This window comes from Conger conger, chromosome 11 (genome assembly GCF_963514075.1).
Source record: "Conger conger chromosome 11, fConCon1.1, whole genome shotgun sequence".
Lineage (NCBI taxonomy): Eukaryota > Metazoa > Chordata > Actinopteri > Anguilliformes > Congridae > Conger > Conger conger.
In genome coordinates, this window is record NC_083770.1 from 44,230,220 (window position 1) to 44,253,960 (window position 23,741).

The following is a 23,741-nucleotide window of genomic DNA, read 5'->3' on the forward strand; positions in this document are numbered from 1 at the left end:
ACGATGACATCATCCGTTTGACAGAGGATTCACGATGAGTGATAAAACCAACAGACGGTCTGATGGCATTTGTTCAAAATGCCAGTATTTCACACTCACATCCAGCTCTTTGGATCAGCACACCCTGGAAGGCTCTATGAAGTAAAGCGCTGAATATATCAACCTATTATATAATACATGTGTGAAACAATCTGACCTGCATGTATTCCTGCCTCTTGTCCGATGCATGCTGGGATAGGCTCCAGCACCCCGTGTGAATTCACACCCATAATTTCTATATCTCTAAAATTGACCTTCAAGTTGTGTTAGAATATGTTATTTGGGGCACTAAATGCAGTAACCATGGTGAGAAAATGAAACAACATTATCTAATGACAAACCCTTAAAGATTGACCAGAACTAAATCCATTTAGTCTTTAAAACCACCCTTTTGATTCCTAAGGGCAGCCTAAGACATACCAGCATGTATGTGTTTGTTTTCCTTCAGATTATGAAGGCAATGGCAAGGTGTGACATTTTTAGGCTGTGTTATTCATGATTGCAAACACAACTGTCATTCAATTTGACTGCATTCAATGTGATGCACAGTGTAGTTTCCCATATACTCACATAGCGCCTCACAATGCTTGCAGATATGAAAAGGATTGATGTAAGATTGCTGAGGTTTATTATTTCACACATTTACATTCTTTCAGGCCAGTTACTGTTTGCTAAAACTGACTCAGCAAATAAGCACTACAGCACTAAAAAATAAGCACTTACCTCCATCCTCTGTGACTGCTTATTCATTATATGTCATCAGAGACATAGTTTCTGCTCGTGATCAGAATATAACAAGGATATTTCAATATGTCAGTAGTATCTTACTGAAAAATTGGCAGGTTCAGATACAATATGCAACCTAGAACTTCATCACCGAGAAAGGTGATTACCCTTGCATCAGCCACCAAAATGCAACTCACATCTGAAGGGAAACTGAGAGCCGAATTGCTTCAAAGATTTAACATTCGGGTGCTAGTTGAACAAGATTCAAAGAACAGATATTTAGAGGGCAGCTGTTGTTGATTGAACCTAATGAAGGGTGGAACAATATCAGACCAGCACAATTTCACAAGTTGCAAGTGTCTTTTATTCTCCATAAGAGGCAGTACAGTACATAGCCCAGAATACAAAGAGGGAGAGGTGATGTTTGTAATGGATGCGATGGCTTGGAAGAGGGAGAAATGCACTTTCCAATGAGATGGCTCAGTGTAGGAATGCGTACTTCAGCTTTCATTTAGCAGAGATAATGGAGAAATCAATCCGTGCACAGAATCCATATTGTTTGTAATATTAATACAAATATTTACAATGGATCTTGCCTGCAGCACCAACAAGGCCAATGGCTCTTAAAATGGCGTCTTTACCTGCTCCTTTTTTAATGTGTAACGTTTTTTCTTGCAAACTTGAGCCAAATCCAGTTTCCCTCCCCATTAAAAATGGTATCATTTCCCAGCCCAATTCTCTCTCAAAAATAAAAATAAAATCTGTGATGGAGTATTGTCAAGCAGAAAAAAACTATAAAAAGTCTTCTCATGTCAAAAAGAGAGAAAAGGTTTCATTGGAGATTTCCCAGGCATTGTTTTAAAACAAATAGAGTTACAATTACAACAAACAAAATACAAATACTTTTATAAAGGCTATTGATCAAACACTATATTTTGATTTCAACACAGCACTGCAGTGACAGCCAAATAAATATCTCTTGATAATTAATTCATTTTCTGATTATAAATAATCTGATTCAGCAAGATAAACAATTCACAAAATATCTAATATCATAAGTCTCACACTAATAAGTACTATATAGCATTTCCCAACCTCCCTCACTGGATAAATCACATCCCAGGTAACACATCAATGCCACATATTTGCTATAAGACTGAGGCAAATCAATAATGTTACTTGGACGCTACATCATTTTAGGGAGAGCTTCAGCTCTTAGCTTGGACAGCTTTCAAAATACTTTTACATATTCATTGGCATACTATTGCACCGATTTTGACCGAGACTTTAGCGAAACACTTTAACCTAAATTGAGCCACTAAATTTATATGCTAGTCAGTTCTAAAAGCCTTTGCTGAAATTACGAGTAATTCAATGCAAATAAATATGACAAACAATTCAGGTAAAATAACGAAATGGTCTGTAATTAAAGTGGACCTCCCTGAGACAAAGATCACATCACCACTGTCATCTCCAAACCACATGGGCAGACTGAAAAATAAATAAATATATAAAATTAAAATTAAAATTAGAAAACAAAAAATCCTCATGGAAATACCCCTGTGGAAGCTACATAATGGCCCAAAGGAAATCTATCAGACATTAACACATTCTTCTTAGCTCAACTCATAAACTGCAGTAGGTTAATAAAACATGATCATTTATCACAAATTTCCAGCACCGTAAACAAAATAAAGAACCACTACTTAGATATTTTCCAATACAATTTTGCAATAAAAAATAAAGTTATCCATCATCCATATCGTCCCATACTGTAAACGCACATTTTACCCATATGACATAACATACACAGTACAGATGAACTCTTGAACTCTTTAATCTGACAGAAATACTGAAGGTTTTTAAGTCCACTCCTCTTTCTCTCTCCGTTTCTTACCAGTGTAGTCTCGCGATATAGTTACTATCAAATCTCTGCATGCTTCCATTTATTTCAAGTCAATGACTACTAGGATTCGAAAGGCAGGAATATGTATCCGTCAAAACCGACAGGAATATAAAAACAATCAGACAAACACTAGTAAAGGAATGGTCTCAGTGAAATACAGGCAGTTACAGTATAGGGAAGGCAGAGTACTTTGATCAGTGGAGCTGACTGGGAAATCATTCCAAGGCCATGTATGTGTATGTGTATGTGTATGTGTATGTAATGAGAGGGGCCAGGGGCCAGGGGCCAGGGACCAGGGGCCAGGGGCCGGGCGTGCATCGTGCACACTGAAGACTATTGCTATTGTTCACATCCTGTTCAGAAGTATCATCAAATAAGGGGATAAAAATCCTAATCTTCAAAACTGACAGAAATAGGATGAAAGCATGACCAAGGGACAGGAACATACAAAGAGAAAGACAGAGAGAGACAGAGAGTGAGACAGACAGAGAGAGAGAGAGAGAGAGAGACAGCGAGAGATAGAGAAACAGAGAAACAAAACAAATTGGGACAAGCTGACCACAGCTTGCCTGACATCAATCCGATGGTTTATTTCTTGTTCAGATTCACTGGACACACAATTGATTCTTTAGGCTGAAAGGGAGAAAAAGACAGAGGCTGTCAGAGTGGATACACATTACGAGGATAAGATGCCCTAATGAAATGATGCACAATCAGCACTGACACAGTTTATACAGTAGTAACTGCAATCCCATATTGGAAACAGTCTATGATCTATATTGTAGAGCAGGAATTGAAGTACAAACAGTATAAACAGTATATAATCATACAGAATAAACACAATACAGAAACACTTTCAAGAATCATTTTGCTAAAAGTCACAGAAATTCTGCTGTAGTGCCGTAATTGGCTTTGATCATGGCTTGTTGGTCGATACCTGATCCAACTCTCTTCATGCCTCAGACTACCCCTGCCTTTGGCATAGCAGCTCCTCATAGTTAAATATAGCTGTTAGCCTGATAACTGCAGTGAGCACAGGCTGTTAGCCTGATAACTGCAGTGGGTTGGGTTTGCCTGCATGGGCCTGGGATGTAGCCACATTGACCCCCTCATTATTAGCCACTCTGGTCAAGGGAGAAGGCACTTCCTCTTATCTCTGAGATATGGTAAATATTTATTTTAGTATAATGGTTAGGAAACGGGGCTTGTAATCCAGAAAGTTGAGACTTCAATCGCTGTTTTAGCCTTGTATACATTTAAGCAATAATCAAATTGCTTTCGTAAAAGAGTCAGTTGTTTAAATGCATGCAAAATTGTAAACTATGTAAGTTGCAGTGGATAAGCTATGCTAAGCATGCTTGCTAATAAAAAATAAAAATAAAATAAATAAAATAAAACTGGGACTTTCACCGACTGTGAAAACAAAGCCATATCCAAAACTCTCATCTTCATTTTCTTAGATACGGTAAAGAGCTATGGTAAAATAACAGAAGGAAGCAACCAGCCAATGACATCACATTACACTGACTTCATGCTGGATGGTGTCTTTAAGTTTGGTGTGTGGGACTGGCATTATTTCAGCTTGGCCAGTTTATTTGGCATCTTGAAGTTGGTTTCAGTGGAAACCAAGCCTGCTGTGTGAATGACAGACTGAAACCCGGCCTTATCGCCATGTGCAGTGAGGCTCACGACCATCCCAAGTGTTTAATTATCAAACTGGTTCAAAAAGTGGAAAGGTTGATTTCCAGACAGAAATAAATTCCTATTTTGCAGGAATAATATCGTATTTTTCATCTAACTAAAACAAGAATGCAAGAATCACATAGCGGCCATCTATTGTAAATATTGTATGTTCATATACTGCTTAATAGATCAGTACATCAAATACTTCGAACACAGGTTGTGCTGGTTATGATCCAAATAAAAATGACTTGTGTTATGCAGTCGGCATTACTGAGACAGCTAATTCATTTCATGAATTAAGACGCTGCACTGCATCACCGCATGACGTAAACCATTTCACTAATCATTATGAGTTAGTCCATGAATCATGTAACAATGCATGATGAATACTCAATGAATGCATCTCCACTCTTCACGAGCAGTCAGTGCATGAATGCTCCAAGTATGCATTATGGAAATTCATGTTATCTCCTTGCTTTGATGTTTAGGAAGCCTGGTTCTGCCGAGTTTTGGGGTAAAAGTGACTGCATTTCTCTGCTTTTTCTATGTGAAAGTGAGGCTAGGGAAAGCAGTGCGCATTAGGAGTGTCCGTCCCTGGGGGAGGCTGAATGCAGGTAATGGGACTGTAGCACATTATCTCTCAGGGAACAGCTCTCTCAGAGTCCCCTCTTCACCCATCCATGACTGTGATTAATCACCCTCCACCAGGCCCTCCTCAAATCAGCCTGATTCCACACACAGATGACCTACGGTTCACTGCACACAGATACGTGCACACTCACACACACTCGCACACACGCACATACACACACACATATACACACACATGCAAACATACACACACACATACACATGCAAACACAGACACGCACACACGCAAACATGCAAACACACACACATGCACACGGAAACACAGACACACAAGCACACACACTCACGCATACACACACACACAAACACAGACACACACACAAACACACATACACACGCAAACACAAACACGCACACACGCAGACACCCAAAACACACACACACACGCACACGGAGACACAGACACACACGCACACACACAAACACAGACACATACAGACACACAGTCGAGTGGGGCCTGAGCCCACAGGAAGTGACAGAAATGAATTGCGGAGGTGATAAAAAGTCCCTGAAATCCTTTTACTGTAAACATAAATCTTCCCTAAGAACAGCCCAAACCACAGGTGGCACAAGCACAGAAAGAAAGCCGTGCTAAATTTCTCCTGCTTCAGAACCGTTTTTGTTAGTTTTATTTTCATCAACAGAGATCTGCCACTCGACAATGCCTTGCCACAACGCCTGCTGTTCAAGGAAATTGAAAAGCTTTTAGTTTTCAGAACGCTGTTATACTTTACTTCCAATGGGCATTCAGCGATTGGAATGTCTGACGGAATTGACCATACGCAGCCATTCCAGTTAGTTTTTAAAAAATCATACAAAATTGCATTCACATATTTTTCCTTTTCAACTGATTTGCAATGAAACATATTTCTTCCTATTGCTAAAACACCTTCAAATGTATGCAGTCCATTGCAGAAGGCCGCACCTCTCACGGAGTGGCAAATGCTCACTAAGGTATGGCCTACTGACAAAGCCCTCCCTACCATGATATCTGGGTACACCTGACATTCTGCTGAAGTTTCAGTGCTGAGAGGCAGCAAAGCCAGCGGGGTATGCGGTTTCACACTGTGCATTCGGTGATAGATGCTGAACTCACAAATGAAAAAATGCATTGTTTGCGGTGGGGGGTGGGTTGGGGTGGGTTGGATTGGGTTGGGTTGTGCCCCAGAACATCGAAGGAGCTTGACTGGTCTGCAAAATTACAGTAATGGGTTAACCATCATGCCGGGCGGACTGCTTTAGGGATGTGAAGAGCTTCTCACCGCAACCTGAAGAAGAGTTAAATGAGAGCTCTCCGTGTGCTCTGTGAGTCTCCTTCCCTCTGCTCTGTCATTAACAGAGATTTCACGCTTGCTGTGCACGCTTAAACTTCAGAGAGAATGTATACTCAAATAAATTTGCATTTGTTGACATACATGGTTGCTGTCCTGTTTCTTACTATATCCTTATTGCCCTGTTGCATGTCTATTTTCTAGGACTGACTGTCCTTTTGTAATATCCTGTATTCTGTCTGTTAGTTTATTCTGTGTTTTTGTAGCTTTATTCTTTTTCATATTCACGCCTGGTGTCCGTTTACATTCATTATTCATTGCACTCGTCTTCCCCTGTGATGTATGTGTCTCTATGTAGTTCTGAGCCCAAGTCTCTACCCTGTCTGCGTGATACACTATTTGGGTGTTTTCGGAATTCTCGCTTTACTAGCTACCCGACTTTCTCTCCATTCATGTTTGTAGATAGCACTAATATACTAATCCCAACTGACATAGACTTTGTACAGTACTAATTATATTAACACACTAATATGTTCGTATTCGTTCCTCCCTCATTATTGAATGATTGCCCTTTCATGTGTCTCACCTGATGCCTATTTGTTAGACCGCCCTCACCCCCATGCCACGCCTAGTTTGTCTCATTCCCCTGTGTATTTAAACCCCAGTCTGAGTCTTCACCTTTGTCAGAACGTCTGAGTCGAACGTTCTGCAGCCTCCAATTTTTCAGATTCTTGAGACACCCTTTTGCCTGAGTTTTGCCTATTCCCTTCTTGTTGCCTGTTCTTATTGGTTTTTGATCCTCGCTTTGTTTACGACTCTCCCCCCGTGCCTACTCCTCTGTACCTCCGCCATTCTAATCTCCTGGATTTTGACCTGCGGACTGTTTTTGTGATTTCCATTTTGCTTCTCGATTTGGCACTGTGTCTCTCTTGATCACCTGGCTTGTACCCTTGGACTGAATAAAGACAGAATAAAGAATACTGTGGTCTGCGATTGGGTTTCTGGGCCCGAGCGTAGAAGCACTGTCATTGCCATTAAACAGCTCCTTAGGGGTTTTCAGTTCAGCCTCCGCTCACCTTTTTCAGACTGAATACGGTTTATTACACAGAATATTCCTGCTCAGCACACTGACAGTCTTCCTGTGAAAGGGCACATTAATGCAGGAAATCAACCATGACGCTCAATAATTGCTGCAGTCAATACTGTGTCTAACTACATTTTTCTGTGCCAGCTGGTGCAAGGTGTTCTGCCAGGCTGCAGTTTGGAATAGTGCGGATGCTGAGCTTCACGTGGCGTTCACGTTGCATGACAAGAGAAGAAGAAAAAAAGTTACTTTGTCACCTTCGAAGGCACAACTCCTCCCATTATTTTTTACATAGTTCAATTTGCATCTTTGCCCCAATGGTGCCAAAGACAGCATAAAAAAAGAATGTGCTTTGGTTCATCTGAGCTGCGCCGAGGGCAGAACTTCTTTTAAACCCTATCAAATCCCTCACCACACCTCTCCCTTCAAGTCACAGTAAAGTGAAATTTCAACCAGCAATATCAACCCCCCCCCCCCCCTCCCCCCGCCTTTCCTCTGAAGGCAAACTGCCTCATAATTCATTCAGTGGGCAGGGGGGTGTGCGTTACACAATTTCACAGGGCGCAACCGCCATGGAAAGTGAACCACCTGGATACGGCGGCCCTGCGCTCCGTGCACGCCGTTCACCCGTTAATAAAGGACAAATTGCGCCATCAGTGTTTCTGTGGTGGGTCAGGCCCACGTGGGGTCTCGTATGAGACGGGTACATGTGTTTCCCGCGCACGTTCTGACATCGTCAGCTGACGCGGCTGCAGATCCAGTTGCTCTCACTGCTGCATATCTAACCGAGCCGCCTCAGGCACACTCACAGCGCAGGCAGCTGCAGACTCTTTGTAACCTGTCTGAATGTTCACTGTGCCCCTCATTGTAATCACTTCCTCTGCACGCTTTAAGAAAAAAGGCACACATAAAGCCCAAACAAAGGAAGATGTGGAAGAAGCCAATCTCGTCTCCACTCTATGCTCTAATTTCGGATGTTTTTTTTTTACAGACATTACTGAGGAACAGAGTCATAATTACCCAATTTATGAATACAGAACAAGTAAGCTTTCAGCTCTTCATTAGGGAATTTAAAAATCTCGGCATGTACAACAACATTCACATACAATACTGCGGGTATTCTGGGCATTACCTAATATTTAATCATTCTATTTTTAAAACATTTTCATTATTGGATAAATTTACCCAAACATGACACAAGTCAATCAATTTGAATGTTGAAATTCCAAAATAACATGCCAAAATGTGAATGGCATGTTATTTTTGAATTTCAACATTGGAACTGGACTCACGTAGACTCACACGTAATACAAATGGCTCTCAAATCTCTCTCTATCTCTCTGAATACAGATGCAACGTCGATACTTGGGCTGAACTTATTCATCACACTGTAATGTGAACTGATATTAATGTGCAGAGCAGCACGTTTGAACAGCACTACTGTATGGATGGATGGATGTATGGATGGAGAGACTGGTGGGTTTCACCCTACACACAGTACACTGAAGACACATCTCTGAGCCACCATCAGCTGCCTCCAGAGCGCTCGACACACGGAGCACCTCAGACGTCAGGGTCTGAGCTGGGCGTTAAGAGTGCGTCTCAGGGCTCTTCAGGAGAGAGCAGAGGACAGGGGAGGGAAATCGAGCGGCTGCACGGAGAGGGAGGAGCAGGTATTAGGAGAGGGAGGAGCAGGTATTAGGAGAGGGAGGAACCGGGATTAGGAGAGGTAGGCAAGCCACGCAGACCCATTACAGCCCAGCAGGTCGTTCATCTGACGTGGAGCTTCGACGGCAGCACATAACACAGCCCAATGTACCCGAGTGTGAGGCATTAATAAGCCATTGAATATGGGAGGGGGGCTGAATTAAACAACAGCCGGTTATGGCCGGCTCATCTCCCCGTCTGTACTCTCTCGTTTTTTGACTCCGTGCCTTAAAGCCTCTCGCTGGTTTGAAGTGGTTCTTCAGCCGGCCCTGTCCACTGATTTTGGGGGATTAACTGGACTGAGCTCTTATTAAAATGAGCCTATACTGTACGAACGGCAACGCCAACGCAAACCTGGTCGTTTCTGCAGCCATCACTGAGGCAGCCATCATGCAGTGAATGGAGTCTGTTAACTGAGCCCCCCCCTCCCCCCCCCCAGTGCTCCAGGATGCTCTGTAGTCTGACAGTAATTCAGAACTCAAGCACCTTTTCAAAGCGGGCGGAAGACCCTGGAGCCACAGCGGGTCCTGGAGGCATGGAGGCTCCGGATTGCCCTTTCAATGTGCAACTCCGGAATCAATTGTTATCACCCCCCACCCCGCCCCGTACCCCCCACCCGGAGGCCCTTTCACTGACGACCGGGCCGGCGCTCGATACCGTCTCCAAATTTATCCCGGTAAACTGCGCTCTCCAGGAGTCCCTGTACGTCCATTTGTGCTGCCGTTGAGGCAGGATGAGTCGCCTGTCACAGCCTCCGAAAATAAGGCTCATTTCAGCCGCAGCGCACACAGAGCCCAGCGGTATCACACACAGCGCATTTCACCCTGCCGCGACGATGGCATCAACAAAAGTTTACTCTATGGAAAGTTATTATCATAATTTAAGCAAACGGTAACCCTAATTGTAAGAGGAGCTTCCTACATATTATGTAAATTCAACGGCTTCTACACAACATTAACCTAACTGCATACTGTAGTAATCCCCCGCTGTGACACACCCGCTGAGTGAGTTTTAAAGAGCGCAGAATTGGGCTTTGTGGTAAAAGTGTTCGCCTTGACTGCTGTCGGGAGGAAAGAAGGGAAAAGGAATGGCTGCAGTCATCCGTTGCTGCACTACATTGAGTTGTTCGCAGTGCCCAGTGCCCGCCATTTCAGGGGCATTACTGTGCGGTGGTGACACAGATAGTGTCCCCACTAGTGGAGACAGATCGCCTCCATTAAGAGACACGATAAAGATTAAATAATAGAGCACAGTTTCTCTCTCTCTCTCTCTCTTTCGCTCCCTCTCTCTCACACACTATCTCTCTCTAATGTGCAGACAGCCATTTTTCAGTAATCGTCTACCTTTCTGAATAATACTTATGTGCGTATGAATAGTGCTGAGGAACTTCACGGGGCCTCTCCGTGTTATGAAAGGCGCGGAGAGGCGGCGCTTAACTCCGGGGAGCTCAGCTCCCGAGCGCGCCTTTGAAAGAGCAAACCTTGCGCGGCGGATAAGCTCCTCCGCAGCACCCAGCCGGGGCCTCCCGCTCGCTCACTGCCAGGCCCTTCCTGCCTCCACAGAAATGCTAATGACTCAAAGGTGACAAACGGAAGGAAAAAAAAAAAGCCTAAGAAAACATAGTCTCTTGTGGTTGGAGGCTGTTGCATTTGTCAGATCTGTAAACAGTGGCATTTTCTGTGACAGAGACAAAGCCGCCCTCCGGATGTAAAGGAAAATGTAAATGTCACCGAACAGAAAGAGATCCTTCATTGTGGAAATGGTCAATGGCGGGTCAGGTCTGTGGAAAAGATGGATGAATGTATTCAGCATGTACTCAAATTTTAATGAGGCAATGGTGAGTCTCTGCACTCCTTTAAGCCCCAGTTTCTAAAGACCGCATATAGTATGTGATTACATTACAGGTAATAATTACCGCAAAGCCACCTCAGAAACCACAGCTGGAGTTGTGCCGCATGTGTGTATATGGTTCTTTTCTGTGTGCATTATTCCGTAGCTTTTAACATTTTAAATTGCTCATTACTTTTAATGTGACTAATAAGGGCAGCCTGTAGCCTAATGGCTGAAGTACATGACTGGGAGCTGGAAGGTTGGTGGTTCAAGCCCCGGTGTAGCCATGATGAGATCCGCACATCTGTTGGGCCCTTGAGCAAGGCCCTTAACCCTGCATTGCACCATGGGGGATTGCCCTGTGCTTAGTCTAATCAACTGTAAGTTAATTTGGATAAAAGTGTCGGCTAAATAATATTATTATTCAAATTTTAATTCACAGAACTGTAATGCCCTGTGAGGATGGTGACTGGCACTTAGACAGCAAGGCACAAAGCATTCTGCATTTGATGTGCGCTACAGGCAGATGTCACAGCTATTAATTATGAAGAAAGATTGTGGAGAGAAAAAAATGTGGCACGGTATGCGAATATATTCAGAGCGCTGATAAAAACCAGTGTGACAAAAACACGATAAATACTCAAACCTTTGCTAATAAACACAGGAGAATAGTTAATACCTTGTCAGCACTAGCTAATGGGATCAGCTTGATAAAGGACCACGGTGGCACATTATGTACCGGGGAAACAGCATGAACAGTAAAAGAAAATTCCCTGAACCCTGGAGTGAAATTACAGGGAGGAATATATTCTTGCCAATTGGCAAATATTGCGGCCAATCTGACAGACAGAAATTAATATTTTTACTTCTCTTGAAGAGAGGAACAAATGAGTTCCCTTCTGAATTTCGCTTAGCCAGCTTTACAAGCAATGCATGTACATTGATTAGGAGAGCCACCTCATCACAACCTATGCATAACCACCCCTCTGATTAATGAGGTGAAGTCCGTGCTGTAGTCAAGTGAGAATGTCACAGCTATGAGCATGATGAAATATCAATGCATCAAACTGAAGGCAAAAGCACTTCATCAATAGCCATTCATACTTTTCTTTCCTAAAACCAGAATAAACAATGAAAACGGTCAGTGTACTTGCTCAGTATATTTCTCCTGCCTAAATTCTTCATGGAACTCAATGCAGGCAGGCAGGCCAGCATGTATGAACATACCTGTATACACACGGATGCATGCACACATCAAAAATCCCCCATCGTTTTCCAATTAATTTTCAATAGGCACACACGACTCACAGAAATATTTTAGGCAGCATGAGGAGGGGGTCTCTGAGTGGCCTTACATAGCTACATAGCTATAGCTATACCTATGACGGCATGTGGAGGAATATGAGAGATTTGGGAATGCTGATGCCTCCAGCCGCACCTGAAGCAGGTGTGCAGAAATTCCGGAGGGATAACGGGACTCCCCGTTCCTGTGCAGGACCAGGGGAGCGTGGATGGGAGCACAAGGGGCACAGCTGGGGAGGATCCGGTACTCCCACTACTTATTGTGTTTCATGTACCAGCTCACTCAAATAAACAGCATACATCAGGCTGTGTCTCAGTCTCTCAGTTCAGCCGTGCACACATTACAGATGCAATTCCACTGCAGGTTTATTGAACAGGACACACTTTGAAGCTGGGTCCAGCGTGACAGTGTGCAAGTTTTGCATTCAGGCATGTGCAAAAGTCCATGCGCACATGGACTTTTATAGTATTAACGTAAAAGTAAAATGTCCGGTGTTAATTCAACTCATACTCTGGAAGCACATAACACTGAACATTTTACGGTGTAGAAGTGGCAGCAGGGAAAGTTCTCACGGAAATGAGCCCTGACTGCTAGGCTGTAACACTTCAAAATCTCGAAATATCCACAACAGCATATCCCTACGGCCGTGATAACGGAACGGATCGAATCCCAACAGCACACTTCCCGTCCAAAACCTTGAGACGGGCCAGAGCTACGGAGAGTGAGAGGGGCGCTAATGTCTTCCAGCGGGGCATGAGCGCAGGTGAGTTGGGGTGGGTGGGGGAGCAGGGCTGCGGTGAATTCGGCCGCTGATGGATGTCTGCTCGCGAGGCCCCTGATGGAATGGTAATGACGCTGCCGGCCTGACTTGACCCATCCGTAATGGAGGGGAGCACGCTGAGGAAAGGGTCCTGCACCCCCGCCCCCCCCCCCCCCCCCCCCCCCCACCAACACCCCCCCATTTTAATCACATAACCTCGCGCCTGTCCCTTACCACCGCGCATCCCCTCCTGATTGATGACATCACTTCCTGCGGCAGAAGCCTCCCGTTTCTCAAAATGACAGTGGTGGGACTCTTATAGCGATCTTGGCGCGTACGGAATAAGGCTCGCTGATGCTTCAGAGGAGTGCGGTTCCGTCGCCCGGCGAGATTAACGTGATCTATCGCTTCGGCGAGCGCACGCACCGCGACGCGCTCCATCATCCTGCGACAGCCCACCACGTCGTCGTCGTCATCGGAGGAGGAGGCCCCCCGAAAACCGGCCGTCCTGGGCACGGCCGCCCATAAAGAGGTTTTACGGAGGTTTTATAAAATGTGCCATCTCTCATCAGGGCTGTGTGGAGCGCCACGGGAGCTGCTGTCTCCCCCCGGGCTGACCTTCTCAGATCCGCAGGTTCTCAGGAACGCCGCGCTCCCGCTGCGCTCCTTGTAACTCTTTTGGGGCTCGGAGCGGGCTGCTTCGCTCGGCACAAAAACCCCCCGTCGGGCGCCACCAGGGACAGCCGCATAGCACGACAGTCTCAAAGACATTTCACTCTCAAGTGCTGTCCCTCAGCCCACCATAAATGGAAGAAAATTGCCATGCTTTCCCCCTGTCAATTTTCCCCACTGTGCACAGCATCTTTGTGATGGTGTCTCTGCAAAGTGCCCTATATAATTGAATCGAATTGAATGGGCAGTACGAGCCATGACATGAAATTCTTGGAATGGGGTACCCTAGACTTTAAGTAATTCCAAAAAGGTGTTCTTTTAAGTTCTGCCAAAGGATGTTGATAGTGCAGTCTTTGATGAAAGCGTTTTTGAAATAGGTCCTGGCTTTGCTGTACTGAGCTGGCTTGTTAGTGCAGTATTGATTAGACACCTCCTCAGTATCCTTCTCATTACTGTTAATTTGTTTTTTCATCCCCTCAGAGCTCAAATTGAATTTCTTCACTGAATTTCCTGAGACAAATATTTCTATGTGTGCATGTGCGCAAGTCAGTATCTGTGTGTGCATATGTGAGTGTGCCTGTACGCGTGTGTTTGTTGATGAATGTCAATATATTTTGTGTCTGACATTTCTTTCAACCCAAATGACTATTCAATTTGAGATCCACAAGTTAAACACAAATCTTTGACCATTAAGTTCATGAACTGCTTCACACAATGTTTCTCCGCAGTTGGCTCAACTTCTTTTTACCCACTCCTTTTAACTGAAATGCAGCACATATTCATTTCACCGCTCAACCAACAATTTAGCTTTTCCCATGCCCATACCAGAAGCAAAGTGAACAGATTGTTTTCTGGTATATAAAACACTGTAATAAAATCTCACTCTCACTCTCTCCTCGGCTGAGGCAGAGCTGAGGGGAAATGTGCCTTTATTATATCCAGCTCAACTGGCATGAAATGACCTAAATACACCCGTCAGAGGCAGTGTGGATTCACACGGGAGCGCGGCCCAGAATTGCTGCAAGCCTGTGTGTGCGTGTGTGTGTGTACTGGTGTGCGTGTGTTGCTGTCCTGTGGGGCAGGCCTGAGGATATCTGGGCCACTGTCCATGTAAGCAGAACAGGGGCAGAAGTAGCAATTGCCAGTAGGCACAGCGCTGGCTGCTCTCCACATATTGTGACCCCAAGGGAGTTCCCCTCGGCACCATCCTTGGTCCGTGGAGATTGGTGCCGTCAAGCGTGACTCTATAAGAGGGCACTTCAATCAGCACCACCTCTGCTACTAGGCCTCGTCCCTGATCATGCAAAAGTAGTATAACTGATGTACAGAATGCAACCCCCTGGATGGACCTAGGATTCCTATCGTCCAGGTGCGCTGTGCTAGTTTGCCTGCACATGCTAGCATGACTTGTTGCTCCCTATGTGTGGCTGTACAGCACTGCCTGCCAAGGAGAGGAGAGAGCAGTCCTGCAGGCACCGCTGCCTCCAATTAGCCGCTGAGCGAAAGAAATTAAAAAAGGCTCAATTAGACAAATTCAAGAAGTAATTGCGTCTAATACATCTAGAGTGGAAAGACAGGCAGCAAAGCTGACTGCCCCTCCTGGACATGTCACTCTCTCATTCACTCTCTTCCTGCCGATGTAAATATCTGCCCGTGTCTGACTTCATTTCTTGATGCCCGTTGAGACCTTGACAGCCACATAATTCAAGAAACAGCTTCCTTATTTTATTTGAATAATCAACATATCATTTATTAATATCTTAATTATATGATAATGTAATTTTGTCCTGAGCCCAGTAATTTCACTTGGCACCTCTGCCCTGGCAATGCCAGAAACTGCACTGAAAGACATATGGGCTACCCTTGGCATAATAACATATGCTAAGTAGGCCTATGTGACCCAAAAAATCTATTTAATAATCATGTTAGGTGGTAATATGGTTCTGATGCACCATGATATGAATAATTATAGATACACTGCCTATTTTTGTCTATAGCTGAATGGTGCATAATTTAGAATATATAAGCATAATCTTTTGCTGCAGGATTGGTGCCTGAATGAGTGCTGTTGAGACTGGGTCAGGATAAGGATGGTCTAAAATAGGCTGATTTACAAAGAAAACTTTCAGTTGACATTTGTTGTGATACACACTAACAGACCATGAATAATCTGTGATAGGGCTTTGAAAGGACAGGGGGCAAAAAGGAGACTCTTCTTTTGAAATTGCCTCACAATTCCATCTATTCATTTTGTCAGAATAATGAAAATAAAAGTATTTTGGCTTGACAGTGGGAGTGGATGGGGGGTGGGGGGGTTCACAGAAGCTAATTCATGAAGACTGGCTAATAAGCTCACTCTTACAGTCAAATATCATTACACAGCAATCTTTCCATTCCTGATAATTGGTTTTTGACACCAGGGTCAAAAACAAGAGCATCTCCTACAGCCCATAATGCTTCACTCCATTGCTAACGGGATTATGAATGCTAACACTCACTTGTTTTGGTGCTGGCTTCGCTGCAATGCTTCATTCCATTGCTAATACGATTATTAATGCCAACACTCACTTGTTTTGGTGCTTGGAGCCCTGCAGGTGTGCATGATACTGTGCCACAGAGTTGAGTGTGACGTTGCAGACATCACAGGTGTAGCTGCGCTTCAGACCTGCGGAGAAAACACAGACAAACGCACAATCGCATCTGCTGCCTCATATAATTTATGAAATATAATTAAATCAGCATAAGGTAAAACACTGAATGTTTGTACTGAAATATCTTCAGCTATAGCAGTCCCTTATTGCAGTCTTCCATCTGGCGTACTGATCTGTATTGTAGAAAGATTCAATACACATGTATTCTTAACCCTATACTGTCTTAAACTTCTTAAATTTACTCTTGTAAAAGAGGCAAGAATCGGCTAAATTGGTTATGAACAAATATAACTGAATCCTGGCCAGTACTCCAGGAGTGCAACAATTAGACCTAATTAAGAAGTATAACATCTTGGCAATATCCGACTGTAGTTTTTGCTTGCATTCATGTACAATGGTCCCATGCGTATTGTATTGCAGATCAGAGGCTTCTGACAAATTGAACCGGCATTATAAAAACTGGTCAATAAGTCTTTATGTCACAGCAGTGGAGGAGACGCCGGGGGCGTACAGAAAACGCTCCAGCTCCTGTGTCCTCCCCCAAGCACCATTTTTAGGACAGAGGCACAGCTTCAGCACATTTCCGGCTGACGAGTCGCGCTGATTGTTCCTCCCAGCGAGAGCCGGGAGAATCAATTAAACAGGCAGAGACGGAGGGGGGCGGCTTGTCACACAGTGCCACGGTAATGACTGCAGATTGAAAGACATAATGTGAGATGTGTGCGGGTATCAGGCCTCGCAGCTGGTCAGACCGGCTCCTCATCTCGAGGGCGTCGAAAGGGCTCCGCGAACAGCCTGAATATTTCAGCAGGCTGCACCTGAGGTTTGCTGCATAGCCTGACTCATATCAAGAACGTTATGAAGCATGAGTGCAGACTTCCAAAATACAAGTTATACAAACTAATATTTCTTTGGCTTGCCCTTCCGTGCGTCTTTGGAGACTTTGGGAGACCGGGGCTGCGGTGACTAATGGAGTGATAAAACACACACTTTGTCAATATCAGCATGCGGTTTGGCCCACACCCGTTCTGCTACAGCGCAGGTGCCCTGTGTAACTGCCGTCGTGTCCCACTAATGACGCCGCGCGGTGAAAAACGGCCGTGGCAGCTCAGTCTCAAAGCCCGCAAACACATCTCACGAAGCAAAGGGCAAGGCAAAGGCATTTCTTACTGCCGCTCCATCACGCAGCCTGACTTTCAAATTCATACTCAACTTCACGCTGATTTTCGCTTTAACTGACGTGCTCTCGCATTAGATTACAGCATGAAACCGTCAACGCCAGGGGTGGACACCTCTGGAAGTTACCGGAGAACTGAAGAAGGTGACTCCTTTCAGGGCCAACGGTGTGTCACCTGCTCAGGATACTATTGCAAAGCTCAACAGCAGGGCCAATAAACTCAAATTAATTGCTATGTTACGATTTAAAGTGTAATGTCAGCCTCCACAAAGTACGGTATTAAGGTTTCGTGAGAATGAGAAACGGGGAAAAAGTGCTCGCCGACAGCGAAGGTGGACAGGAGGAAAGGAGAACGTCTCTGTAAACACTTTACTTTTTAGCGTAATGTAAAGTGGTGCCAAAGACCCCTGCAAAATGGTAAGGTCTTGCTAAAATAAATAAGTGCACAGTCAGGGAAATACGTGCCCAGCGGTTTCCGTGGGGATTTAAGATCCCCCCCCCCCCCCCCCGGGTGGTCGGACATGCTGCTGAGACGTGCCACTGAGCCTAGCTGCGTGCGGCGACTGCCTTTTTCACCGCCGGGAAACAGCTTTTTGAAAAGGTGAGGCAATGTCCCATGCACTTGGAATCCATCAATGCCAGCCACCTGAAGCACTTCCTCTCCGATAACCCGCATGAACGATGAGCTGCAGGCGAGACGCCGGCGCGGCAGGAAACTCCATTAAAAAACTATTTTTCATTTCTTTCAATTTGGACTTTTGCATGCAACTCTTCCAATTATATTAAACGGCGTCTACTGTGTAGAAGCTCCTCAAAAGAATTATCGAGTGTGCCCAACAAATCCAACTGTAAAATGTACCGTTAAATTCAAAAGTAATATACCTTCTTGAAAAGGTCATTACTAAAGGAACACCTAAAAAACATTAACTTGGACATTAATTTATTAAGGAAATGTATTTCTCACCTGGTACCCAGCATATATATAATTTAATCAGTTACAGCATTATCAGTCACTGACTCACTCTACTCTCATCCTGCTCTACAGAAACGGGTTCTGTCTTGGCAATTTTTACTTGCTTTAGCTCTGAGAACCTTACAAGCTGAAGCAGCATATGTTCCCCTCTTAGGCACTGCCATCTCCGGCCCCTACAAAATAATTAGCCCGTGGACGACAGAGCGGAGACCGGCTCGATCACATCTGCCTCGCTGGCGTGTGTTTGCCTTTTCCCTTTTCCGGGAACAGGCCGTCGGAGAACGGGTTCTGCGCAGGGGTTTCAGGCTCCAGTCGCCAGACCCGTCCTCAGGCTCCAGTGACCAGACCCGTCCTCAGGCTCCAGTGGCCAGACCGGTCCTCCCGGACGAGGCCAGGCTATCGGGACGATCGCCGACGCGAGGCTGTCGCTCAGCTGCTGGCGCGCACGCCTAGCAGTTGTCATGGAAATGAAAGAATGATGCAGAATGCCTGCAGTCTGCCCGCCTCAGATGGCTACGTCCGTGCCAAAATGGAGGCTGAAATGGAAAATGGGAGCACCCAGGCAGAAGCAGCATATGTAGGAACTCAGCAGAGGCCAAGGCAGAGGCCGTCCTCCCCAGGAAGAGACCCCTCCCCGGGGCTGCCCCAGGGCCTGTTTGCAAAGCAGGAGCAAACCCTGACGCTGAGTTCCAGGGTTTCTCTGCAAGATTACTGTTGCCGTGTCTTGACAGATACAATTCATCATAATTAATTCAAGTCACATGTTATCATTTGTTATCACATGATATACGATGCATCCATACAAGCGCTTTTCATATGCATCATTAAATCTTCTGCTTTGCAATGGTAACAGGCAAACCTATCATCAAAATGGCCCCCAGAGAATTCACAAACCACAGGGAAATGACAGTAGGACAGTGCACCAGCCTTGTTCAATGTGTTTGACAGGCATGAACATGACAGGCAGCTCAAACAGTTTATTAAAATTCCAGGACTCATTTTGCGATTGCATGTCGGCATGAGCCTGTACTCGAGTTTGACTCCAAACCTGGTTATGCAAATTCCAGAAAATGTTGATACCAGACATTTGTCAAGTTTCAATGACGCATTGAGTGGTTTTCACACCAATACAATGTTCAGTAGAACCTGATCCAAATTAATCCTGGTACTTGTAATAGGGAGCTGACATGCAATTAAGGCTGAAACCGTGAACCAGGTATCCGCAAAAGGCCATGCATCTGCCCGTTTGAAAGCGCACATTGTCTACTCTCGCTTCTACACGGAGCCACACTAATTACAGCAATTAGCTAATGCAATCATTCATGTTCCACAGAAACAATCATTTGTTAAGAAGTAGCAATCACAATCAGGAAGCGGTATTGTGAACCCAGCGCCCGTATTCAAGTGAACAGATTGCATCAGTGTGTGACATCATCTCAAATTGCTTTACATGCTGTCGCTGGAGGAGAACATCGACAGCTACAAATAGAACTGACAGCTACCGCTCCCGCTTCTGCTCACGTGCCGGGGTGCAACACCGACGGAGACGGGGATTAAATACGGAACTTTCGTCACAAAGCCCAAAGCCTGCCGCATGCACGGGGTGCGTGCATTATGGAGCAGATCACAGAGACTGCGTAATGAAACCACAAAGGCGGCCAAGAGAAGCCCCAGGAGTTATTGGCAGCGGTGGGAAGCGTCAAGCTTCAAAGCGCAAGCATCTTCTGAGCCAGCGAGACGGGTTTTTGGTAGCCGGTACCATCATATCGATGGTGAAGGTCGAGCTACAAAGACCCGGATGCCTCAAATTCCTCTTATGCAACAGTTCTTAAACCACACGGTGCTAGAAAGAAAAAAATAAAATAAAAGGAAAGGGAATTTGGTATGGTAATGCAGTGCCATGAAGCTAGAATCTAAAATTATTTCCACAAAGCTTTTCAAAATTATGAACACTTTTAACAGTTGGAACAAAATTCTAATGGTAAACATCCTTGGTTCTGGTCTCCTCCCTGCACCTGTAATCAGACCAAGGACAGCTACAAGAGAACTATCAGTCAATCTGCTCCTAGCAGGAAGCGCTTAATGGACTGCAATGTAAAATGTTGTTGATGCAACAATCTAAGTATGCAGAAAAAATAAACTGAATCTCAGTACAACCGATAATAATGCAAACTGGAGTACATGTTCTCCCGTTTTCATGAAACCTCGGATGGGAGGGCGGTATGGTTGAAAGTGGTAGTACGGTCCATTTGCTGTTTGCTTCACTGAAGAGTGCGACACATTACTCAGTCTGCTATTAGGATGATAATGGACCAATTTCAGGGTCGGGGGAGTGGCGAAAAAAACGGCACACAGACCAAACACAGACGGGGGGCAACGGGTCCCGCAAACCTACTGCCGAGTTCTCAGACCAAACAACGTGCCAAATAGCATTTCCTGGACACGTCTCTCCAATTAACGTCGGTGTGGGGAGGGGGAGGGGGAGGGGGCACAATTTATACACAGCCATGATTGACAAGGCCGCCTGTGCGCTAAATGAAACGGCCGGGAAGGAGTTGTAATCACCCCGCGCAATTATATCAGTTGTCATTATATCATCAGCCAGCGTCAGCCTGGGAAGCCTAAAGTGACTGGTGGGTAAACAGGACGGGACGGGCGGGGAGGACTGACAGGCGTTGTGTGTGCGACGCAGAAAACAGCTGGTTTCATCAGATCAGCGCGGGCTGATTCACTCACCGAGCGTGGCGTTTGTCCGGCTGGTGGCACCCTTCCCCACGGGGGGGTGGTGGGGGGGGGGGCTGTCTTACAGGCTGAAGGGCATCGGCGTAATTAGCTAATGTCCCGACGTTAGCGGAACAGGGGCGCTCCTGACCTCCCACGCGTCTCAGTTTCTGCTCTGCATGCGCGCCCCGCCGAACCGACGCTGCGCACATGAATACATCCTCTAGCGTTACACGGGTCAGCTACACGGGGCAGCTACACGGGTCAGCTACACGGGTCAGCTACACGGGTCGGGCCGCGCTCTCTGAGATGCAGTGCGCTGGTCAGTGCGGGATGTGTTCTGAGGGCTGCCGGTTCGATTCCGCCCTGGGTGTGTCGAAGCGGCCCTGAACAAGACACCTGACCCCCAAATGCTCCTGACGAGCTGGTCGGTGCCTTGCATGGCAGCCAATCGCCGTTGGCGTGTGAGTGTGTGTATGAATGGTTGAATAAGAAGCATGAAGTATACAGCGCTTTGGATAAAGGCACTATATAAGTGGCAACCATTTACAGTTTACCATGATCATACACAGGGTATGCGATCAGAAGACAGCCGCAGGCCGGCAGCACAAGCAGCCCAGGAGTATCGCCCTCGTATGACTCAGCCACGGAAACCAGGAGATGATACGAGAGTCTTTTATTTCTCCTCTCCGAAGGAGGACGGGTTTGAGAAAGGCCCGTGATTCCGCAGCACGGATCTCATTTCTGTCCGTCGGCGTGTCCTCGGGAATGCGTGTGCGGGCATACCGCAGCGTGTTTACCGCAGCGTGTTTACCGCAGCGTGTTTACCGCAGCGTGTTTACCCACAGAGTCGAGGCCGTGAGGTTGCGCGGCAGCAGCGCAGGTCAGCGCGAGGTCAGAATATCCTCGCTGAACGAGTACCGTACAAAATGTACAGACCAGTTGTGATAAGGGTTCAAAACAGGCCCTGGAAGAAAAAAAACAAGTCTAAAAGTGCAGTGCAAGTCTTTTCAAGGAACAAAAAGATACCGATTTGTGGAGGCAATCAAAAAAGCTCCCCTTGCCCAGAGAACTGGAAAATCCTGCTCCTCATCAGCCAACAACGCCTCAACAATCTTGCTGGCCCACTAACTGTACTTTTAAGCTTTGCGCTTTAAAGCAAAAAGTGAGAGATAACACAGTGCTCTGAGGTAGAGTGGAGGGGAATTAAAAACGGTCCAGTCTACCATTTACACCCCTCTGCTGAGTCAGAGAGGTGCACAGTACCTGGAGCAGTGTTGGGGATTTCCTGGCAGGTTTGGCCCCATTGGTGCTGACCCCGGCCAATCCCTGGACCAGAAATCAAAGCCCGCTCTCCTTTTAATTCTGCTCTAAATCCTCGCATGAGTCCAACGAGCCGGGGCCAGGCACATCTTTACATTGGGTGACGACCAAGGATCCAGACTGAACCCCTCTGCCAACATTGGCCGAGCCAGCACAGCAAACACACCCTCCTTATCTTACGGAGACTGAGGAGCTCAGGGTGGCCCGTCCATGATTACAATCTGCTGTTTGAGTCTTTAAGCAGTCGCAGCGATTGGACTGTCAGCTGTTGGCGTGATTAAGGTTAAGTGCAGTGGACACTGTGGGGTCCTCTGGTGTCCGTAATAACACCACTTAATAAGAGCACTCGGGAAAAAAACGGCTGAAGATGCAGCAGATGTGAAGTGAAGACTCATACACTACTGCAGCGGCAGTCCTGAGAGACCATTTCAAAACCACCGGAACCCATGTGCTGTTTGATGGGGTAAACCCAAAACTCAAATAAAAATTATACAAATGGTTACACATAGAGGCAAGGATAAACAGCAATGCATGGTCTCCACATCTAACCACAAAGCTACAAGGAAAGTGTAAATACAGAGCTATTCTCAACAGTGGAATAGTGATTGTGCCCTATATAACAGAGCAGCTGCCTTCGGTCCACTGAGACGATCTGTGAACACTGAAACACAGGACAGTAAACAGCGTGGAGTGGACACACGGGATGCTCGATGTGTGCAGATGACCATTTAATCATTTTTCTCTGTTTATCCGCCGGCTTTCAACCGCAAATGGGTTTCAAACAGAGACTCTGAGCTGTCGCGAGGGAAAGAAAGTCACCGTTTTAATCACGTTTCTTTATTAGCCAGGGGAAGTAGCGTCCTCGTTGTGAGGAAGATGTCTCTGTCAGCACCTTCACCGTAACCCTGTTAATTAAGCAGCCCCGTCCTGGTTCCTGAGCTCTCATACCGTACGCAATGTTCACTTGTCGAGCAAACAGTAACTTAAAGCATGCTAATATTTTCTACTTCATAGAAAAAATAAGATTGCAATACAACACTAAAACACTTGTTAAGGCTTTTTGTGCAGTGTATTTATCCTAGTTAGGATGGTTTGCCACTTCATTACGAATTGAAAAATCACTAGAAAATCACCAGCGAGGAATGCTCACCAGACAACTTGTTTAATACTGCAACTCAACAGCGATATTCCCTTCTTCATAATGGCTGCACGAGGGTTGGACACAGAGTGTAAAACAGGCAATGGGCTGAACAGGGCTTTCAAA

General features: G+C 45.6%; 1 protein-coding gene across 1 annotated transcript in view; it reads right to left on the bottom strand.

Annotated features, from left to right (window-relative positions):
* Window positions 1–1,106: 1,106 nt before the first annotated feature.
* Window positions 1,107–23,741, bottom strand: part of zmat4a (zinc finger, matrin-type 4a) — a 97,658-nt gene continuing 75,023 nt past the window's right edge. Inside the window, exons 6-7 of the mRNA XM_061261151.1 lie at window positions 16,201–16,297; window positions 1,107–3,304 (exon numbers count right to left, since the gene is read on the bottom strand). Coding sequence (XP_061117135.1) covers window positions 3,277–3,304; window positions 16,201–16,297 — 125 coding nt within the window. The 3' untranslated portion in view covers window positions 1,107–3,276. The remainder of the gene's footprint in view (window positions 3,305–16,200; window positions 16,298–23,741) is intronic.